The 17,616-nt window shown below is 55.7% G+C and overlaps 6 protein-coding genes across 6 annotated transcripts; 3 read left to right on the plus strand and 3 right to left on the minus strand.

Annotated features, from left to right (window-relative positions):
• Positions 1-308: 308 nt before the first annotated feature.
• Positions 309-1,928, plus strand: HMPREF1541_04731 (uncharacterized protein; the record flags this gene model as incomplete). Its single annotated transcript, XM_008719075.1, has 4 exons — positions 309-614; positions 661-1,109; positions 1,179-1,787; positions 1,847-1,928. 4 exons carry the CDS (start codon positions 309-311, stop codon positions 1,926-1,928), a joined length of 1,446 nt encoding a protein of 481 aa, XP_008717297.1.
• Positions 1,929-3,436: 1,508 nt separating this feature from the next.
• On the minus strand, positions 3,437-4,693 carry HMPREF1541_04732 (uncharacterized protein; the record flags this gene model as incomplete). The annotated part of the gene is made up of 3 exons (XM_008719076.1): positions 3,437-4,178; positions 4,243-4,252; positions 4,432-4,693. 3 exons carry the CDS (start codon positions 4,691-4,693, stop codon positions 3,437-3,439), a joined length of 1,014 nt encoding a protein of 337 aa, XP_008717298.1.
• Positions 4,694-5,993: 1,300 nt separating this feature from the next.
• On the plus strand, positions 5,994-8,401 carry HMPREF1541_04733 (uncharacterized protein; the record flags this gene model as incomplete). The annotated part of the gene is made up of 2 exons (XM_008719077.1): positions 5,994-6,395; positions 6,443-8,401. The coding sequence occupies 2 exons, from the start codon at positions 5,994-5,996 to the stop codon at positions 8,399-8,401; spliced, it is 2,361 nt and encodes a 786-aa protein (XP_008717299.1).
• A 1,878-nt stretch (positions 8,402-10,279) lies between these two features.
• On the minus strand, positions 10,280-11,133 carry HMPREF1541_04734 (uncharacterized protein; the record flags this gene model as incomplete). Its single annotated transcript, XM_008719078.1, has 2 exons — positions 10,280-10,583; positions 10,658-11,133. 2 exons carry the CDS (start codon positions 11,131-11,133, stop codon positions 10,280-10,282), a joined length of 780 nt encoding a protein of 259 aa, XP_008717300.1.
• Positions 11,134-11,629: 496 nt separating this feature from the next.
• On the minus strand, positions 11,630-16,330 carry HMPREF1541_04735 (uncharacterized protein; the record flags this gene model as incomplete). The annotated part of the gene is made up of 1 exon (XM_008719079.1): positions 11,630-16,330. One exon carries the CDS (start codon positions 16,328-16,330, stop codon positions 11,630-11,632), a length of 4,701 nt encoding a protein of 1,566 aa, XP_008717301.1.
• Positions 16,331-16,897: 567 nt separating this feature from the next.
• HMPREF1541_04736 (uncharacterized protein) lies at positions 16,898-17,473 on the plus strand (the record flags this gene model as incomplete). Its single annotated transcript, XM_008719080.1, has 1 exon — positions 16,898-17,473. The coding sequence occupies one exon, from the start codon at positions 16,898-16,900 to the stop codon at positions 17,471-17,473; it is 576 nt and encodes a 191-aa protein (XP_008717302.1).
• Between the last annotated feature and the right edge of the window lie 143 nt (positions 17,474-17,616).

Consider the following 17,616-nt stretch of genomic DNA (forward strand, 5'->3'; position numbering starts at 1 on the left):
GCCGGAGACCGGGTTTAACAGGGGCCAGGATCATTAGAGAGTGACAACACTCTCGACGAGTCAGCAATTAGTCGAATCGAGAGAGCCAGATGGCAGACCCGTCCAAGATCCACGGCATTCTAGTAGCCGACCGAGGCATCGATGACCCCGCAGTCATCGCGGCTTTGTAGTTCATCCGTCAGGCCAAGGTCGAACGATATGTATATAGTAACTCAAAGACCTCTGCGTTACATCCGCCCTTTTTCTGCAATACTTCTTCATTCATTTCACGTTCTTCTATTCGCAGCAAACAAATAGTAGTCGCCATCATGGGTTCAGCAGGTCCTCAATTTGATGTTTGGTCCAACTACCTCAACACCATTGATGGAAAGCAAGTCGGCACCGAGAAAACCCGACATGGCATCAACCCTGCCACAGGCAAGCCGAACCCAGAAGTTCCCGTTGCAACAGCAAAGGACGTCGATGCAGCAGTTGAGGCTGGCAAGAGGGCCTTTGTGACCTGGAGCAAGACCTCTTGGGATGAGCGCCGGAAGGCTGTCGCTGGCTTGGCCGATGCTCTCGAGAAGCACACCAATGACTTTGCTAAGCTTCTGACGCAGGAGCAGGGTAAGCCCGTAAGACCGACTCTTGCTCCATTGTGAGCCAATCTAACCATGACAGATCCAATTTGCCCAGGGTGAGGTCGGTGCCGGCGTCATGTGGCTTCGCGCCTTCAACAAGCTCGAGCTCCAGGAAGAGGTCATTCAAGAGGATGACGACAAGAAGATCATCCAGCGTTACACGCCGCTCGGCCTGGTCGTTGGCATCGTGCCCTGGAACTTCCCCATCCATCTCGCGTGCGGCAAGATCGGCCCTTCAGTGCTCACCGGTAACCCCATCATCATCAAGCCGTCCCCCTTCACGCCATACTGTGACCTCAAAATCGTCGAGCTAGCACAGCAATTCTTCCCACCAGGCGTTGTCCAGGCCCTTTCTGGTGGAGATGACCTCGGCCCTATGCTCACCGCGCACCCCGGCCCCGACAAGATCTCCTTCACTGGCAGCACAGTCACCGGCAAGAAGGTGATGGAGTCAGCCGCAAAGACTCTCAAGCGTGTGACACTGGAGCTGTAAGCCGACCTGTTATGCATTCTCTGCCTGTGCACACCACAAGATACTGACCACAACTCCCTTGACAGTGGAGGAAACGACCCAGCGATCGTTTGCGCCAACGTCGACGTGGCCGCCGCCGCTCAGAAGGTCACCTCGCTTGCCTTCATGAACTCGGGCCAGATCTGTCTCGCCGTCAAGCGCATCTACGTGCACGAGTCCATCTACGAGCAGTTCCGCGACGAAGCCGTCAAGTTCGCCAAGTCGATCAAATCCGGCGAGGGCAATGAGGAGGGCGTCTTCCTCGGCCCCGTGCAAAACAGCATGCAGTTTGAAAAGGTCAAGACCTTCTTCTCCGACATCGAAAAAGAGAAGTGGAATGTCGCTGTGGGCGGCAAGAACGACGATAGCAAGCCCGGGTATTTCATCACGCCCACCATCATCGACAAACCGGCCGAGGACAGCCGCATTGTGACCGAGGAGCCTTTCGGGCCCATCGTACCACTCCTGACCTGGAAGGACGAGGACGACGTCATTGCGCGCGCCAACAACACCAAGATGGGCTTGGGCGCGAGCGTCTGGTCCAACGACCTCGACCAGGCTGGCAGGATTGCGAGACAGTTGGAGGCTGGTAGCGTCTGGGTGAATACGCACTTGGAGCCCGATCCAAATGCGCCGTTTGGCGGACACAAGGAGAGGTGAGTTTTGACCTGTTTACAACTCCGTCTCACGAACAAATACTTAACTGTCCATACAGTGGCATCGGCTTCGAATGGAGCATCGGCGGCCTGAAGGCATTCTGCAACGTGCAGAGCTTGTTCCTAAAGAAGAAGGTGTGATTCGGTCGCCCTGAAGCGCAAGTGTCCAGTAGAAGAGCCGGTCTAAGATCTTGAAATTGTGGACGCACGGAGCCAGCCCCGCGATGTCCCGATATAGCCTTGAGAAGACCGCGCAACAAAGACGCAGCGCAAACACTTTGGTGACAATGCAAAGCAAAATGAGCGTGCCACTCTTGCTCCCCTGTAGTCTTGTCAACTTACTTTGTGACACACTCGTGTGTCTTCGTACTCCCGAACATCATGCATAGCTAGCGCCCCCCGCGGCGGCACCTCCACGGCTCGGGCCATCAAACCGACGTCTGAGCTTTACGAGCAGCAGTAGCGTAGCGTAGTAGGACCGACATCACCGCCACAGCTGCCGACCTCATTGTGGCATGTTTCGGGTCGGCGCACTGCCAGCGCGCCGGCTTGACTCAAAAGATTCGCCACTGGTAGACTCTTATCGCAGATCAGAGGTCTATTTTCGATGAAAGACATGATCGGCGGTCTCGCTGCGGACATGCAGATAATGTCTGAGGAGAGCTTGAAGTGCCGAACTCAGCCACAATTTCTTCTAAAAGTACAACCTGGTTTTCGTCGCGACATCGATCTGTGGCCATTGCCGACAGGCCATTGTGGCGGACTGGGGGCACCGGAGTCATCACGCCTCATCGGGAAGCACCTACTGGAGGGGCTGTGTGAAGATCGAAGTCGTGCTGTAAAGGCAACATGATGTACCGGACCAGCTGTGTTAGCTTGCAGCATTGTCTGAGACAGTCACGGAGATGATCATGGATCAACAATTCGTGATAAGATGATCGTGAACGGACAGATGGGGAAAACATGAATTTTGAAGTGAAATTTGACGTGAAAAGACACTGGAATCGGATGGGCAGGAAAAGCAACCCTTGTTGAATGTTTCTAGCTGTGACAGGCAGGACAAGGGCATCTGTTCACTTCCTTTACTTCCGTATGCAAAGCGCCCGTCCTTGGGCTAAGGTCTAAAGACCCAAAAAACGTGTAACCTCAAAACTCCTTATGCTGATGTGATCAAGCAACAAATCGGTAGTCCGACAACGCCTCGCTATGTGTGTGTATTGTTGTCCACTTCCCCTCGGCGCGTGTCCTCCATGCGCTATAGACATTCCGCCGTTGCTGGGGTATGGTGAAGCATGTGAGGGAAACTCTATTAATTTCTCCGCCTGTGCTTTGTGTGGTTCTCAGAAGGGTAACGGCTGATTTGGCTGCAATCTGCAGCTTCAGGTCGCCGATTGTTCATGTATAGACTTGTAGTCCCGTATTTCGGAGCCCGTAGCCGTCTCATCCAGATGTGTGATCGCACGGCGCGTGATCTGATAATCGAGTAGCACCGAGAAACGCTAGGCCAGTGGTGCATGACCCCTTCTCATGTTTGCCACCCCACGAGGCTGTGGGTGCTTTGCTACCAGTCATCCCATCGTATAGAGATTCGTAGCGACGCGTAGTCTCGTGTCTAGATAGGTTTTTGACCGCTGATGAGCCATACACGACTAGGCGGTGATTTCCATGCTCAACTTAGGTACCGATAGAGTGACATTCTGCGTGGCAGACAGAGCTTCCGAACCCAGGCCGATGTAGCCAAGCCATGCGTTGGGTTTAGGATACGGGATATCGGCAGGCAGTGTCAGGGTGCTGAAATCGTACTTGACGAGAGGCGACAAGTCACCGTTGAAATTGTTTGCAATAGTACCGGCTGGAACCATCCAAGTCAAGACTGTTTGACCAAGACCGTTCTTGCCGTAGTACAGGTTGAAAGTGACACCGTTGATGACCTCGCTAGCTTTGGAGCCTTCCGCGAGACCAATGGGCTCTGTGGCGCTACCGAAGGCTGCGAGCCAGACCATGACTTCGAACTCGGCCTTCTCGGGATCAGTGGAGGATTTCTCGTTGGTGTCCAAGAACATATCGATTGCAACGTTGGTTGCAGCGTTGACGTTGGTTAGCGCGGCAATGTCCACGGTGGTAGGGTCGCCGTTGCCGGTGCCGTAGTACCACTCAACATCGACAGCGATTTGGCCGACGTCGCTGATCTTCAGAGGAATCTCGGTCTCGTCGTCGGCATTGAGCTTGATGTTAGGGAAAGCGTGCACAGGCTGCGTCGGGGGACCTTGAGGATACTGCCAGGTTACGGACCATTTTGGCGCAATGGTCTTCGATGGATAGCTGCCGTTCTGGTAGGTGGTGACGCTCATACAAAGCGCACCCGGATCACCTTCATCCCAACCCCACTGACTATAGACATGGTTAGCCAAGCTATCGATAGATAGACCAAAGATCCGCAGCGTTGATTACGTACTTGGGATTGACTAGACATCAGTTAGTAAGACAGCCAAGAAAGGGTGCGAGTGAGCGAGTCAGCCGAGCAAGCAAGACATGGCCATGCTCGAACAGGTCAAGTCAGGTACCACAGCTGCAAAGCGGGACGGGAGGCGAAAAACACGCCCAACAGTTCCACTAGCGCAGGGGTGGGGATGCAAAAACTCACGTGTGTATTGCTGATGATCCTTAGAAACGTAAGGATAGATGCCCACTGTTTTGTCGCAATAGATGTCGGTTTCGATCTTGTCGCCTCGGTTGTTGCCAGGATTCATGCCAGGACCGCCACCCGCACCGCCGCCTGGAGGGACGGTGAAAAGAGGTTTTTGGTTGCTTCCTGAGCGAACGGCATCCCAGCCAACAAGTACGCCGGTTGTGACAGCAGCCGGCAGGATGAACAGACATCCGGACAGGATCGTTCCGAGAACCATGGCGACGCGTATCTGGGATGTCGTGGTCGATAAGTGCCGCGTCGATTAGTAGGAATGAGCGTGAAGCGGTGGTTGTGGGTGCTGGGAAAGAGAATAGGATGTCAAAACGACACGGGTGAATGATGAAGGCGTAAGTGACTACCTCGGAGATCCCAGCCCCAGGGCCGAAGATGAAGGGAGGCTTAGACGCTCTGATGACAATTTGCCGCACGCTGGGAAGTTGGCCGGAAGCTGGGAAAAAGGCAGTCGGAGCACGCGCCTGAGGGAGGGTCAGAAAGGGGCATATCGGGAGTAACGATCGACAAGCGAGAAACATGCGAGCAAGGCTTGCTGTGCGTGCCCAGCGGAGGCGCCTGGCAAGGTAACGCTCCCCCGACGCGTCAAAGTTTGACGGGCGACAGGGGCCCAGCTAAGCTGTTGCCAATCACGCCCGTCCTCTGGCTGCATTAGGGTGTTGATGCCGGCGCCGTCTCTGTTAAAGCTTCGTTGGCGCCGCCACCAGTCGCCCGAAATAATCTCGCATTCATCAAACCCTACTATCTCTGAGCACGGCTCCCAGCAAACCGAGACACTCTGATGCCAGAGCAAATCCCAGATCCTTCCCCATGAACACCTTGATTCGTGTCTGGCCATCATGGCCCTTGTCTCGGCCCCACTAACGGCTGTTATTCAGGAGTCTTGAGTGGCTCCGTTCAAGCCGGCTGGCCGCTCATGAGCACCACCGTCATCGAGAATGCCGCCGCAAATTGGCTTCCGCGAGAGTGCCAGCGAGCAAAACCTGCCATGTTGCCTCCCGGGAAGTCATCTGGCTGTACGGAGGTAGGCGAGGTACAACCCTGATCTCTCGACTCGGAGCAAAAAGCAGTAGCCAGCGTGCTCCGGACCCGTAGACTTTTCCTTGTGCTTAGGCTTCGTCCCTCTCTTCCACTCTTTCTTCACCACAGCTGTCAACCATTTCTGTGGCTCTACCACATAACACACACTGCTTATCCTAGCAGCTGTATCCAGTCGTTATCCTCTTAAGCTCACGAGGCCTTATCGCCCCGCTGTATCCCTGTGCCGGTCAACCACCCTCTCTCGATTTCTACTTCCACCTCCGCAGGCTGCCTGCAACTCTTAATCACGACTATCGCCACTCCAACCGCACTGTATCACCGAACAATGCAAGTGTCTTCACTTTGAGCCCACATATCACGTTCTTAATCAGCTGGTCGCGTTCCACCAACGACGGCATTCTTTGTCTCGACAAACGTGGCTGGGCCTCCTTGCCTCCACTCCGACTCGCCGTCACACTTAAAAAATGCCTCCCTTGCGCAAGCGGGAGAGCTCTAACAAAGCTGGTGGTGAGATGATCGAAGTCAGAGATCTCTCCCCCGCTCCTCCACAGCCACCTCAGCATGCATATTCCCCGGTAGAGGACTATAGGCCTCAGACTATGGAGTCTGTCCATTCAGATTACCGCTCATCCGCTCGCTCGAGAGACTACGGTAACTTCTCTCGTCCCACCCAAGACGGAAGAGACGACTCCTACTACTACGAGAACCGCTACTCGTCTTCGACACTCGCTTTGGACAGTCCGCATCACCACAACGGCAATATGCCCTCGGGCTACACGCCCAAATTCGCTCCACGCGCTGCTTCATACACAGACTCGCCTGCTGGTACCCGAAGCTCTTCACCATACCCTGGAGCATCCCCATATGTAAGTTCTACAAATAAATTTTCAAAATCTCAACTAATATCCTATAGCGGAGTACGGATACACTTAGTCGGCCACTCGTTCCCGAACATAACGCTTCAACTTTTCTCGCCAAAGACTGGGTCAAGGAGGGCTCGATTGCAAAGCTTCACCACAGAGACGACCGCGAGTTCTTGTCTGGCTGGAGGAGAAAGATATATTACATGATCCCTTTCCTGGCCGTCCTCGCCCTTGGTCTTTTCTGGCTGTATTTTGGCCTCCGTGTCGCCTTCATTCTCGACGCTCAGAGAACTTTTGGTCAAACATTCCCGCTCGCATGGACTTTCGTCACGATCGAAATCATCTGCTCGATTCCAACCTTTACTCAGACCTTCTGGGCTCTATTCAGTGTCAAGAAGCGTAACAGGCCAAAGCTCCGGCTCATCGGTAACGACACTCCATACGTGGATGTCTTCATTACCTGCTGTGGTGAAGATGACGACCTGGTTCTCGATACCGTCCGAGCTGCCGCTGATCTCGATTGGCCCCGTGACCGCTTCCGCGTGATCTTGCTCGACGACGGCAAGTCTGCGAGCCTTGAGCGAGCGGTGGAGGATATGAAGGATACCTACTATAACGTCTTCTATCGCTCGAGACCCAAGTTCCCTGGTGTTCCTCATCACTTCAAAGCTGGCAATCTCAACTACGGTCTCGACGAAGTACACAACATGCCTGGCGGCGCCTACGAATTCATGGCTGCCCTCGACGCCGACATGATTCCCGAACAGCACTGGCTCCGCGCTATCGTACCACACATGGTTTTGGACTCGAAAATGGCTTTGGCCTGTCCACCTCAGCTCTTCTACAATGTGCCCAAGGATGATCCCCTTTGCCAGACCCTCGACTTCTTCGTCCACGGACTGGAGCCGATCAAGGATGCTTTGGGTGTTGCGTGGTGTACCGGATCCGGCTATGTCGTTCGCCGTGAGGCTCTCGACGACATTGGCAACATTCCTCTTGGGTCTCTGGCCGAAGATGTCGCAACATCCACCCTTATGCTTGGTAAGGGTTGGAAAACGGCCTTCATCCACGAGTCTCTTCAGTTCGGCACTGTCCCCGACGACTTTGGCTCCCACTTGAAGCAGCGAACTCGATGGTGTATCGGTACTGTCGATACAGCCATCAAGCTCAAGTTCTGCTTGTGGGGAGATGCCGTCCGTCAGATGACCTTCTACCAGAAACTCTCCAGTTTCATCTTCGCTTTCCTAAGCTTGTTCAACGTCTTCCAGGTCATCTCGTACTTCGCGATGCCAATCGTTCTGATCATGAATAAGCCCTTGGTCGCCTTCTCGAACGAAGAGCAGCTGCGCTGGCTGATTCGAGCCTGCTTTGCCTCGATTATCGTCGCCAGAATCACCGAAATGGTTCTCTATTTGCCTGCTGGTTATTCGACTGGTCAGCGCGGTGCGCGCATGGCCATCTGGATGGCACCATATCTTGCTCTTACCACACTACGGACTTTCGTTCTGCCCAAGTGGCTCGGCGGTGCTACTCAAGCGTTCAAGCCTACTGGATCTCTCCAGTCGGCGCTCAACGAGCGCGATCCCAAGCTTCGTGCGCCTCTATGGAGACGACTTTGGGTGACTATCGTCAACTATATGGCCTGGTACCACGTTGCCATGGTCTACCTGATCCTCACCGCTGTGGTGTTGTCCTCATACCGATGCTTCCTCGAGAACGAATCGGCACGCAACAAGATTATGTGTCTCCTCACGCATGCCTTCTGGCCGCCACTGGCATGGATTCTTATTTGCAGCTCGTTTTGGATTCCCATCACCTACGCCTGCGACCCGCCCGATATGCCCGACCGCGAGGAGCTTCTGACCCGAGACCCCAAGACCGGTGTCGCGCACCCCACGACGTACAACAAGAAGATGGCCGTGGCACCTCAAACTGCGTGGTTTGAATTCGAGAACACGTTCATGACCCTCTACACGACCGGCATCTTTGTGTTGTCCTTCTTTTTCTGAAGAGGACCTTCGGCGGCGGCTGATTCTTGAATCTTGTTCCAAACATGGCGGGCGGCGTTCTGGGCTGAGCTTTTTGCATATGGGTGAAAAAACTGTGCTGCTGATGGCAGAAGACGCCAGAAGTACACATAATGATTGTAATGATGTAAATATCATGGGGTGGTTGGGAGCAAAGCACTGCGTGCATAACTGTTTAGACATTAGACTTCTTGTGGGTGGCATTACTCAACAGAAAGAGCAGGCGCGAAAGTGAAGAGTGGGAGGCGGAGAGCAGCACGAGGAGATGTCTGCTTGATTTTGGGCTATGCGAAGAAGGTCAGGGAAGGGAAAGGCGTCTCACAATACATGGGTATACTTTTTTGCAACAACACACACACATACAGCCCTCGAGAAGGATGTGGAAGGAAAGCACAAGAGTTGATGGCAGCATGTATCCGATTCAGACCGGACAACACAGATGTCCGCTGCGTCGAAGCATAATACACACATTCACTAAATCTCATGTTCACGCTCCTCCGACCGGGTCTGGTCATTTGTTCTGCATCATTCTCTTGAAATGAAGCATTCGCAAAACACAGGGCCGTCGAACGATCTATAAGCCGACTCTACGCGCTCGATCAGCCGTTCTTGACTGCTCGTGTCCGATGCGGCTCTGCATCGTCCACTTGCAAGGCAACCACCCAGTCAGCCGTTAGCCGGTCAGCCAGCCACACGAGGCAACCGGCCCAGACATAGCCTCCCACGATCTCCGGGACAACTGCAAGCCGGAATGTGGGTACGTACACATACACAGTACCAAGCTACTCCCCAAAGCACAGCCCCAGCCCAGGACCACGGCACGCCTAGGGCCTCCGCACAAACCTGCTCAACCTGCAGAGAACTGTCAATAGTGATCATCGATGCCAACCTACCCGCTCGAGATTGCAGGGTGTGGGGGCCAGCCCAAACGGACAAAGGCAAGTTCCGGAAAGGGAGACACAGATCACAAACACAGAACACGGCAAGTACCCCTTTCTCGACTTGCCGTCTTTTTCTCTATTTCGCTCTCTCTGTGTCTTGTTTTTCCTTTGATCGGGAGAAAGCCGTCAGGTCGGACATGACGGGCTTCTCGGGCTTTCGCTTGTGTACATACATGCAACAATACGAAGCACAATCTTAGCGGGTGAGCCATAGGACGCGTCACGCGTCGCGCCGAGGATCTCTTTTAAGGTACTACGGAGTCCTCAAGGAGTAAAGTGCCGCGTGCGTTAGGTCCTTGGTCACTTGGTATCGCGACCTTGTTCGATAGCTTTGATAAGGAGATTTGGCGATCTCGCCTGCTGGGAGCCGAGCTTCTTGGTACGGAGTGACTGGTGTCGGCGCTTTGGCGCTTTGACCGTTGGACCATTGGGGCCGTTGGCAGTCGGCGGTCGGTACGGAGTAGTCGGCGGCTGAGACTTGTGACTTGGCTGCTGCGGGCCGTTTTCCGATGGCGCTGTCTCTCATTGCTTACTTGACGAAGAAAGGGGGGATTGCAAGAAGTTGATAGTTGAGGAAAGAGAAGGTGTTGCGAAGGGTCAAGTGAGGCATCAAGATCACAAGACTTGATAGGAGCTTCTGAGTGGATGACTCTCGGACAGATGACTTTTGCGCAAGAACACCTTTCGTGGATGGTCCTTTGCTGGGTAAGTCGCTAGCAGGTGAGCCTTGAGCGGTCTGCTCGGTGTCAACGCAGGCACTGACAACCGCTTCTTCCATGGTTTCTTTCTTGGACACGACATTGTGATATAGCAGGAATTGCCCGCTGTGAATTGCTGGGTTTTAGACCGAGAGATTGGGCTGGAGGAGATGGTAACAGAGGCAAGAGGTAGGAAGTAAGTGAGGCCAAGGTGAAAGAAACTACAACTTCGCAGGCAGCTGGACCTTTTCCTGTCCCTTCCCTGGCTTGCCGACCTCACTCCCAACAAAGGCATAATCAACCTCCTCCCACTCGGCCATCTTGGTCTTCTTCGCCTGGATGTGTGGCAGGATTTCTTTGAACATGGCCTTGAACTGCGGCCGCCCTCCATGCTCCATGATGGCCTTTGCGTCCCTGTACCGCTCGAACATGATCACCTCGTTGTTCTCCCCCTTCGTCCGTCGCACCATGACGCTGTACGTGTAGGTCGCACTCTCGTTGTCCTTGACCCACGCGGCGAATCGCCTGTTTGCATCGTGTTCACGTTAGATATCATCCACCACCGAGGACGAAAAGGGCACAGGGTAGGGGACACTCACGACAAGGCATCTACCACCGCCGCCTTACTCTTCCCTCCATCCTTACACTCAAACCTTGCCAGCATCACCACCGTGCCCTCACGATGCACCTGCCTGGCTTCCCGCGCCACAAACCCCCCAACCGGCGTCCACACCCCGATCTCCGGCTCCCGCGCATACAAGCTCTCCTGCTCGACCGCTTTATGGAACGCCTTGAACCAATCCTTCTTCAACTGCCGGTCAGCCCCTTCTTTACCGTCGTAAATCTCGATGTTGCCGATCAGCAAGGGCCGGCCTGAACCGGAGGTAGAGGCAGGCGCTGCCGACAGCTGCTGGAAGGGCGCCTTGGCCCGCGTGCTAGGCGTGAAGTACGTCCATGTCGAACACAGCGATTCCGGCGAGAGGTAGTAGTCCCGCGCCGCCGGCAGCAGCTGTTGGAGCCGGTCCGCTTTGGACTCTGACCACGGGTGGATGAAGCTGATGAGAGCGTACGACATCACTGATGGATTGGCTTGGCGCTCTCGGCGACGGAGGTCGGAGGTCCGCCGTGTGATTGTGTTAGAGACAAGATAACTTATCACCAGTACGGGCCGAGCAACGCAAGAAGAGACAACAGAGGGATGTAGGAATAGTTATAGCCCAGGAGTGTGAGCATGGACGGCTAATCATTAATCCAACATCGTTCGCAACTATTTCGACGTCCCGTGAGCCTCGGCACAACGCTGACCAATGGGCGGCGAGACTTGCCTCTTGCGGCCCTCGAGGCAATGCAATGCCATGCAATGTAATGCTTGCCGTCCTCACCCTGCTCTGCTAGACAAATACATACGGCCGAAGTAGACGCAATGGTATACATCTGTGGAGAAAACGCCACTGGATTAGCTACCATCGATTTCATAACCACTTGTCATCGGTGCCTAGGCCCAGTTGTCGGGGCCAGTATACGTATATATTAATACACTCACACCCACATAGCAACGCCATGCCGACCCATCACTTCCCACCACGAATCGTGCTATCGCTTCCCCTCTCCCTCAACCCCCTCGAGAGACCTCCGCCGACGCCCTTTCCCAAGCTCTGAAAGCGACCATTGACCCACGGATTCAGCTGTCTCTCGACTTCAACATCTTTGGAGACTGCTTCCTCGCCTGCCGCCTGTCCTGCCCCCACGTCATCCACCGTGATCGGTCCCGTCATGACGCGCCCTTTGCCTCTGATCCCACGCTGACGACCGCTGCCACCGCCGCCGTTCCCAGTGCCACTACCATTCCTGCCGCCGCCCCGCTCGGCTTTACTCCCCGCCCGGGATCTGACGCCGGTCAGGGCGAAGAAAGCGTTGAGGGCGCCGTCTGCACCCCCGCCCGCGGTGGCCGTGGTTTGGGATGACCCGACGCTGTGCGCGCTCGTCTGCGAGTCTGTGCGCTCCATCTTCGGATGCACGTGGAGGAACTTCTCGCTGACGGCGCTGGCGGGCGTGCTGGGAACGGCAGAGGCCGCCGCCGACAACGAGCCCGCTGGCGTTGGGACGTGGATCGCGGAGGGGGCGAGGGTCGGGCATGGGCAGCCGCAGCCTGCTGGACAGGTTCTGGATCGTGGTGACTCGTTGGTGGACGCTGAAGCTTCTGACGGTCGGTGGGCGCCGGTTCTGATGTCGCTGACGCTGTCGCCGTCTGTGACGGCCAGGGAGCTCTGCCTTCGCTTTTGATGTGCAGGCTTGGTGCCGAACCAAGTCCTCGCGCAGCTCACGCAGGTCAGGTGGCCACACTCCACGCACGGCACGGCGAGACCCTGCACGGGCTTCCAGCAGGTGCTGCAGAAGCTGCGTTTCGATGGCTTTCGAGGTGCAGCGTTGCATCCTGCGCTGATGCATGACCATCCGATCACGACGCCATTCTTCTCGATCGCAGCAAGCACGTCGCCGCATCTCTGGCAGCACCGACCCACGCGCAGCCCTTGCTCGTCACCGCCAGGAGATGGAAGCTGGCTCTTCCGAGGGCTGCGCTTGGCGGGACTAGCGACGTCTGTTTCTATAGAGGATTCGTGGAAGCCGTCGATCTTGAGGACCTCCGCTCGCTGTACTGGGAGATCCCACGCTTCAAGAAGGGTGGCGTAGGCTGCGCGGAACGATCGGTACTTCCAGTCCAACGCGGGGTCAAGTAAAGGCAGCGATACGTACGAGTCCAGGTCAAAACTGTGCTGGTTGCGTAGAAATGTCTTGACAACTCTCTTTTTGCCTTTCATGTCGGCGCGTCGAGTCGTATCCGAGCCCTCTGAAGGAGCCACCGACCGTAGGGTCCGTCGCGTGGCCTCGGGGGTCGTGTGGCCGCTTCGCCGGAGGGCTCGAAGGTTTGAATGAGACATTGAAGACCTGAGACTGGCGTCCTTGTCTTGACTTGACGATTCTGGGTAATGGACCGAGGTACGTGAAGGGCGGCTGCTGTGGCTGCCACCGAAGAGGCCCCAATTCTGCGCGAGGCTGCCAGACGGACTGTACTTCTTCAAGCTGGACGCCACACCCCCAGAACTAGGCTGACTGGGTGGAGAGTGAGAATACGACTGTGTCAACGCGGACAGACTGGCCTGCGCAGTTGAGAGCCCACCGCTGGTGGCAGCACGCTGAATTGCTCGACCACCCTCGGGTGATGTTGACAGTGATACAGCTGTGGATCGTCTGTCGAGTTCATCAGCGATGACACTCGGTGCTCGAGACCATTCTGGTCGATAGCTTGCTGTTGATGGATCTAGAGACATAGCTGTCTCCCTTCTGGACCGGTGAGCGCCACGCTCACTGTGTGATGACAACAGCCGCGATATCTGAGGTCGCTGCCCCGTGACTGCCATATTGTAGTCGTCGAACATTGGCGTGGGCCACAACATGGCATTTGCAACTTCCAGAGAAGGAAAGTAGTCGTGATTCTCCAGTGGCTGGGCAGGCAGCGGTGCAGCTGACGTCGAATCCCAGAAAACACACGCGAGCATAGCCAGCATCTGGATGTCGGCGATTCGCTCGAAGTAATCGAACATTGCCGGGACGAGATATCTCGAGGCTAGCGGGCTCCCTCCCCAACGCAGCTGCCCCTTGTGGTCGTTGCTTTGCTCGTCCGACATGCCCATGCCATCGTGCTTCCTCTGAAGCTTGGAAGTGGTCTTCCTGGCGATGACCAGAAAATCAGTTTCTGAGCCATCCAATGTCTCGGTCAGCCTATGCAGGGGCACCGACTTATCCAGGACCATAGAAGCCAAAGTCCACACAGATACAAGATCGCTGCGACCAAGACTGCCAGCCACAGCCGCATTCTGTTTGCAAACCTCACTCCCCGGCCCAAAGACTTTATACCTCCGGGCTAGCTCTTTCTTCGAGGGAATCAATTCGTCAAATGATCGAATAGAGACAATTGTGTGTCGCTGCGTGTCCGTTGCAGCAGTCTTTGCCCCAGCCAACGTCGTCGACCGGTTTGAGAAATCAAAGGACCTGGGTCCGGGCGCGAACGCAAGCATTCCTCTCTTGAGCGGCCCATAATCGCCCTGTATATCGGTCCCCGGTTCCGATGACGATGAAGAACTGCTGGAGGAGCTCAACAGGCTGTCCGACGATTCTGAGCCGGATTCATCATCGTCGGTAGCCTTGGTCCCACCGGTCGACTTTCTCAGGGGTGAGTTCACGTGCAACTTACCGAACCCCTCGTACAGCCTACTATTCTCCGACCTCTCCAGGCTATTCGCCGAGAGTCCCGTGAGAGTAGACGTCGGCACTTTCGATTTGGGTGGGAAAAAGCAGATCAGCTTTCCTGTCTCCGACCAGACTGCACCACAGCCCTTAGCCAAGGGAACACGTATGTTGGCCGTTGAATCGAGTGCATTGCCGAGTCCCTCCAGCTGGTCGTCGTCGCTGGAGCTTGAGTCATCATCAGTGGCTTGGAGATCGCCTCCAAGGATCTTTGAGTCTGCCAACGAGTCACCTCGTACCCAGGACACAATCTGCTCCAGGCTCTGCTCCCGCAGCAGGTACCGCAGGATTGCCTCCAAACAACCGCGTTGTTGCGAAGCATAGGCCTTGGCTATTGTGTGGAGCTCCCCACTAAGAGTGTGGTGAAGCTCATCCGCTAGCGCTCCTGTCTTCTGAATAGTGATGACAGCATTGGCGCCCCGTGGATATGTTTGCGGGAAGCGGATGTCTACGCGCAGGTATATCGCATTCTGGTGCTCCGCCCATGGCGCTTGCAAGGACATGACCATTTTTCTGTGCTTGATGTCCACCGTTTCAAATTCGACTCGTCTGAACTTCTCGCCAACGTGGCGAATTTCTTCCGCAAGAGCATCCGGGTCCCAGGAGGCGATCTTGACGTTCTTCAGCCATGATATTGGGTTGATATTGTTGGTCGTGCTGCTTTTGCCATGCATGGCGATTTTGGAAGACCTTCGTGGTCCGGAAACCCAGCCTTTTATTTGAGACATTGGAACCTTGCTCATACCGACCGTTGTGCTGTTCCGCTTGCGAAAAGCATTGAGCTGGTATTGACTAGGCAGGCTCTCGCCGCGCGAGGGCCGCTCAATCGGCGAGTTGGTATCATCCGGTGAATCTCTGAACGACCGATATCTGGCACCTCTCCTCGTAAAGTTCAGATTCTCGGTCTTGGAAACCCCTTTTTCGTAGCCAATACCTTCTACCGTTTCAGGCTCAATCCGATGTAGTCGCAGCTCACGATCAGTGCCCCATGAAATCAGCTGGAATTCCCGATGGTCGACCCCATTCAGCACGTTGCCCCGTGACCTCCATAGGAATTCCTTGACCTGCCCATTATGGCCGGGAAACTTCGTGACAGGTTTGACCTGCCCACTCTCGACATGACCCTGAACAGCTCGTCTGTCATAAAGATAGAGATCGCCGCTTCCCCTCTCTGGCATGGCCACTAGACCCCACCCGAACGGTGTATGTCTTGCCCTCCACACTGGGTAAGGTGTTTCGATCACCCTGTCCGGCTCATCAACGGGATTATCGCAATCCCAGAACTTAATAGTCCGGTCCAGGCCGCAGGTGACAATCTTGTTGTGGTGAAATCGATTCCAATCAATGCCATAGATCTTGGTGTTATGCGCCTCAATTGTCCTCACAGGCACGGCGCCGTGCCGGTCATCCCAAATGTGCAGAAACTTGTCGTGGCTACTGGCTACCACATGCTCGTCCTGCCGCGACCACTTCACCTGCGTCGCCGCCGCAAACCAGTCAGAGAAGCTCACCGCAGGCCGGCCCGGCGTACGCAGGTCCCAACAGTGCACGAAGCTGTCTACGGCGCACGTCGCCAGGATATCCGGGTTGTGCGCCGAGAAGTTGATGTCAGTAATGGCGCGCCGGTGTCCATGCAGCACTAGCTGAATACTGTCCTGCCAGGACTTGGCATCCAAATTCCACACCAAGGCTTTCTGGTTCGACGTGCTGACGACCCAGTAATCGCGCGAGGCATGAGGCGACCACTGCACATCGGCGACCTCCCAGGGGGTCCGGTGAGGGAGATAGCGCGGTGGAGAGTACGGGGAGTCGAGATCGATGATGTGTAAGCCTTCCTTGGAGGCGAGTGCGACGTCGCGGCCCGAAGGGGAGATGGTCATAGAGCCAATGGGCGAATCTATGTGGAAGGAGGCGGATTGATTGAAGGTTTCCGAGTCATACGCGGACGAAGGAGCGTGGACCGACATTGTGGCGGTTCTTCTGACGGCGAGTATTCAGAGACTTCTGTCACCGCTGAGGTAAGTTATAGATGAAGGCCGTCGACGGCTGCATACAGCCTGGCGTTGGGGGGTGTCGCATGTCCTCTGACTGTCGGCGTCTGACACGTCTTAAAGGCACGCACAGTTATCGATCGCCTTCCTCATCACGCGCGATGTCTTCGTGCGTTCCTGCCGAATTCCAATTGTTAGACAGTCAATAGTAGATCAATGCAAAGGCGACTGTCTGATAGTGCATCTAACGTCGAGAGGTTCACTGCCAAGACATAGGTTGCGCCAGCCAATCGGAAAGCTCCATAAGTTTTCCCTCCTGCAGCAACGGCGAGACCGCAGTATAGCTTCAGCAACCAGATCTCGACCCCGATAAAACGCCTGTAGCGGCTCACAACGATCGTGCCACCATCGCCAGAGTCTGCTGGTGCGCGTCCGCCCATCCTGCCCACAATCCTGCGGACTGCAGCCACACCCTCACCCGCATCTTCCCTCGTTGTGGACAGCTAGGGCTCACAAGACCTCCCGGAAACCCCCATAACCACGATGGGCCAGTCCCAATCCACCGCCACAGGCGGCCCAGCCGACAGCAGCAAACACGTCTTCACAGCCAGCACGCCCATCAACTTCTCCTCCGAGCTTGTCGAGTCCCTGCAAGCCTCGTCCGAAACCAATTCGACGCGCGCCAAATCCCTCGAGCTGCACATCGCGCAGCGCGTGCAGGAAGAGCTGGCCAAGCTGCAGGAAGGCCAATCTTCCGCGCTTGAGGCCGCCAAGTCCAAGATCCTCAGCGAGCGTGAGGCGTCGGAAGGCGGAGAGGGCTTCGCTGCGGCGGCCAAGGACAAGTTGCCGCAGGGACTCGGGGGTGTGAGCAAGGAGGAGAAGGAGCGGAAAGAGGCCAGCAGCAAGAAGGTGCAGGAGGAGATTGAGCGGTTGAAGCGCGAGTTGGGCCAGAGAAAGGTGCTGAAGGAGCTGCCGAAGGAGGTGGAGGCGGCGAGGAGCGAGTTGACTTCGTGTTTGAGGGTCAACGATCGGCGGCCGCTGGATTGTTGGAAGGAGGTTGAGGTGTTTAAGCGGGAAGTGAGGCGGTTGGAGGAGGAGTTCGTCAGTAAGGTGCTATGAGGCGTGGCCTAGTTGAGAGGTTCCTCGCAGTGGGGAGCGAGTCGTTACGAGCTACACATAGACGGTCTTGGGGGGAGAAGCTACGCGGCCTAGTGGTGGTCGGCGAGCTTGAGGGCAGGGGCCTTTTGTAGAATACTCAGCGA

Source organism: Cyphellophora europaea (assembly GCF_000365145.1).
Source record: "Cyphellophora europaea CBS 101466 unplaced genomic scaffold supercont1.4, whole genome shotgun sequence".
Classification (NCBI taxonomy): Eukaryota; Fungi; Ascomycota; class Eurotiomycetes; order Chaetothyriales; family Cyphellophoraceae; genus Cyphellophora; species Cyphellophora europaea.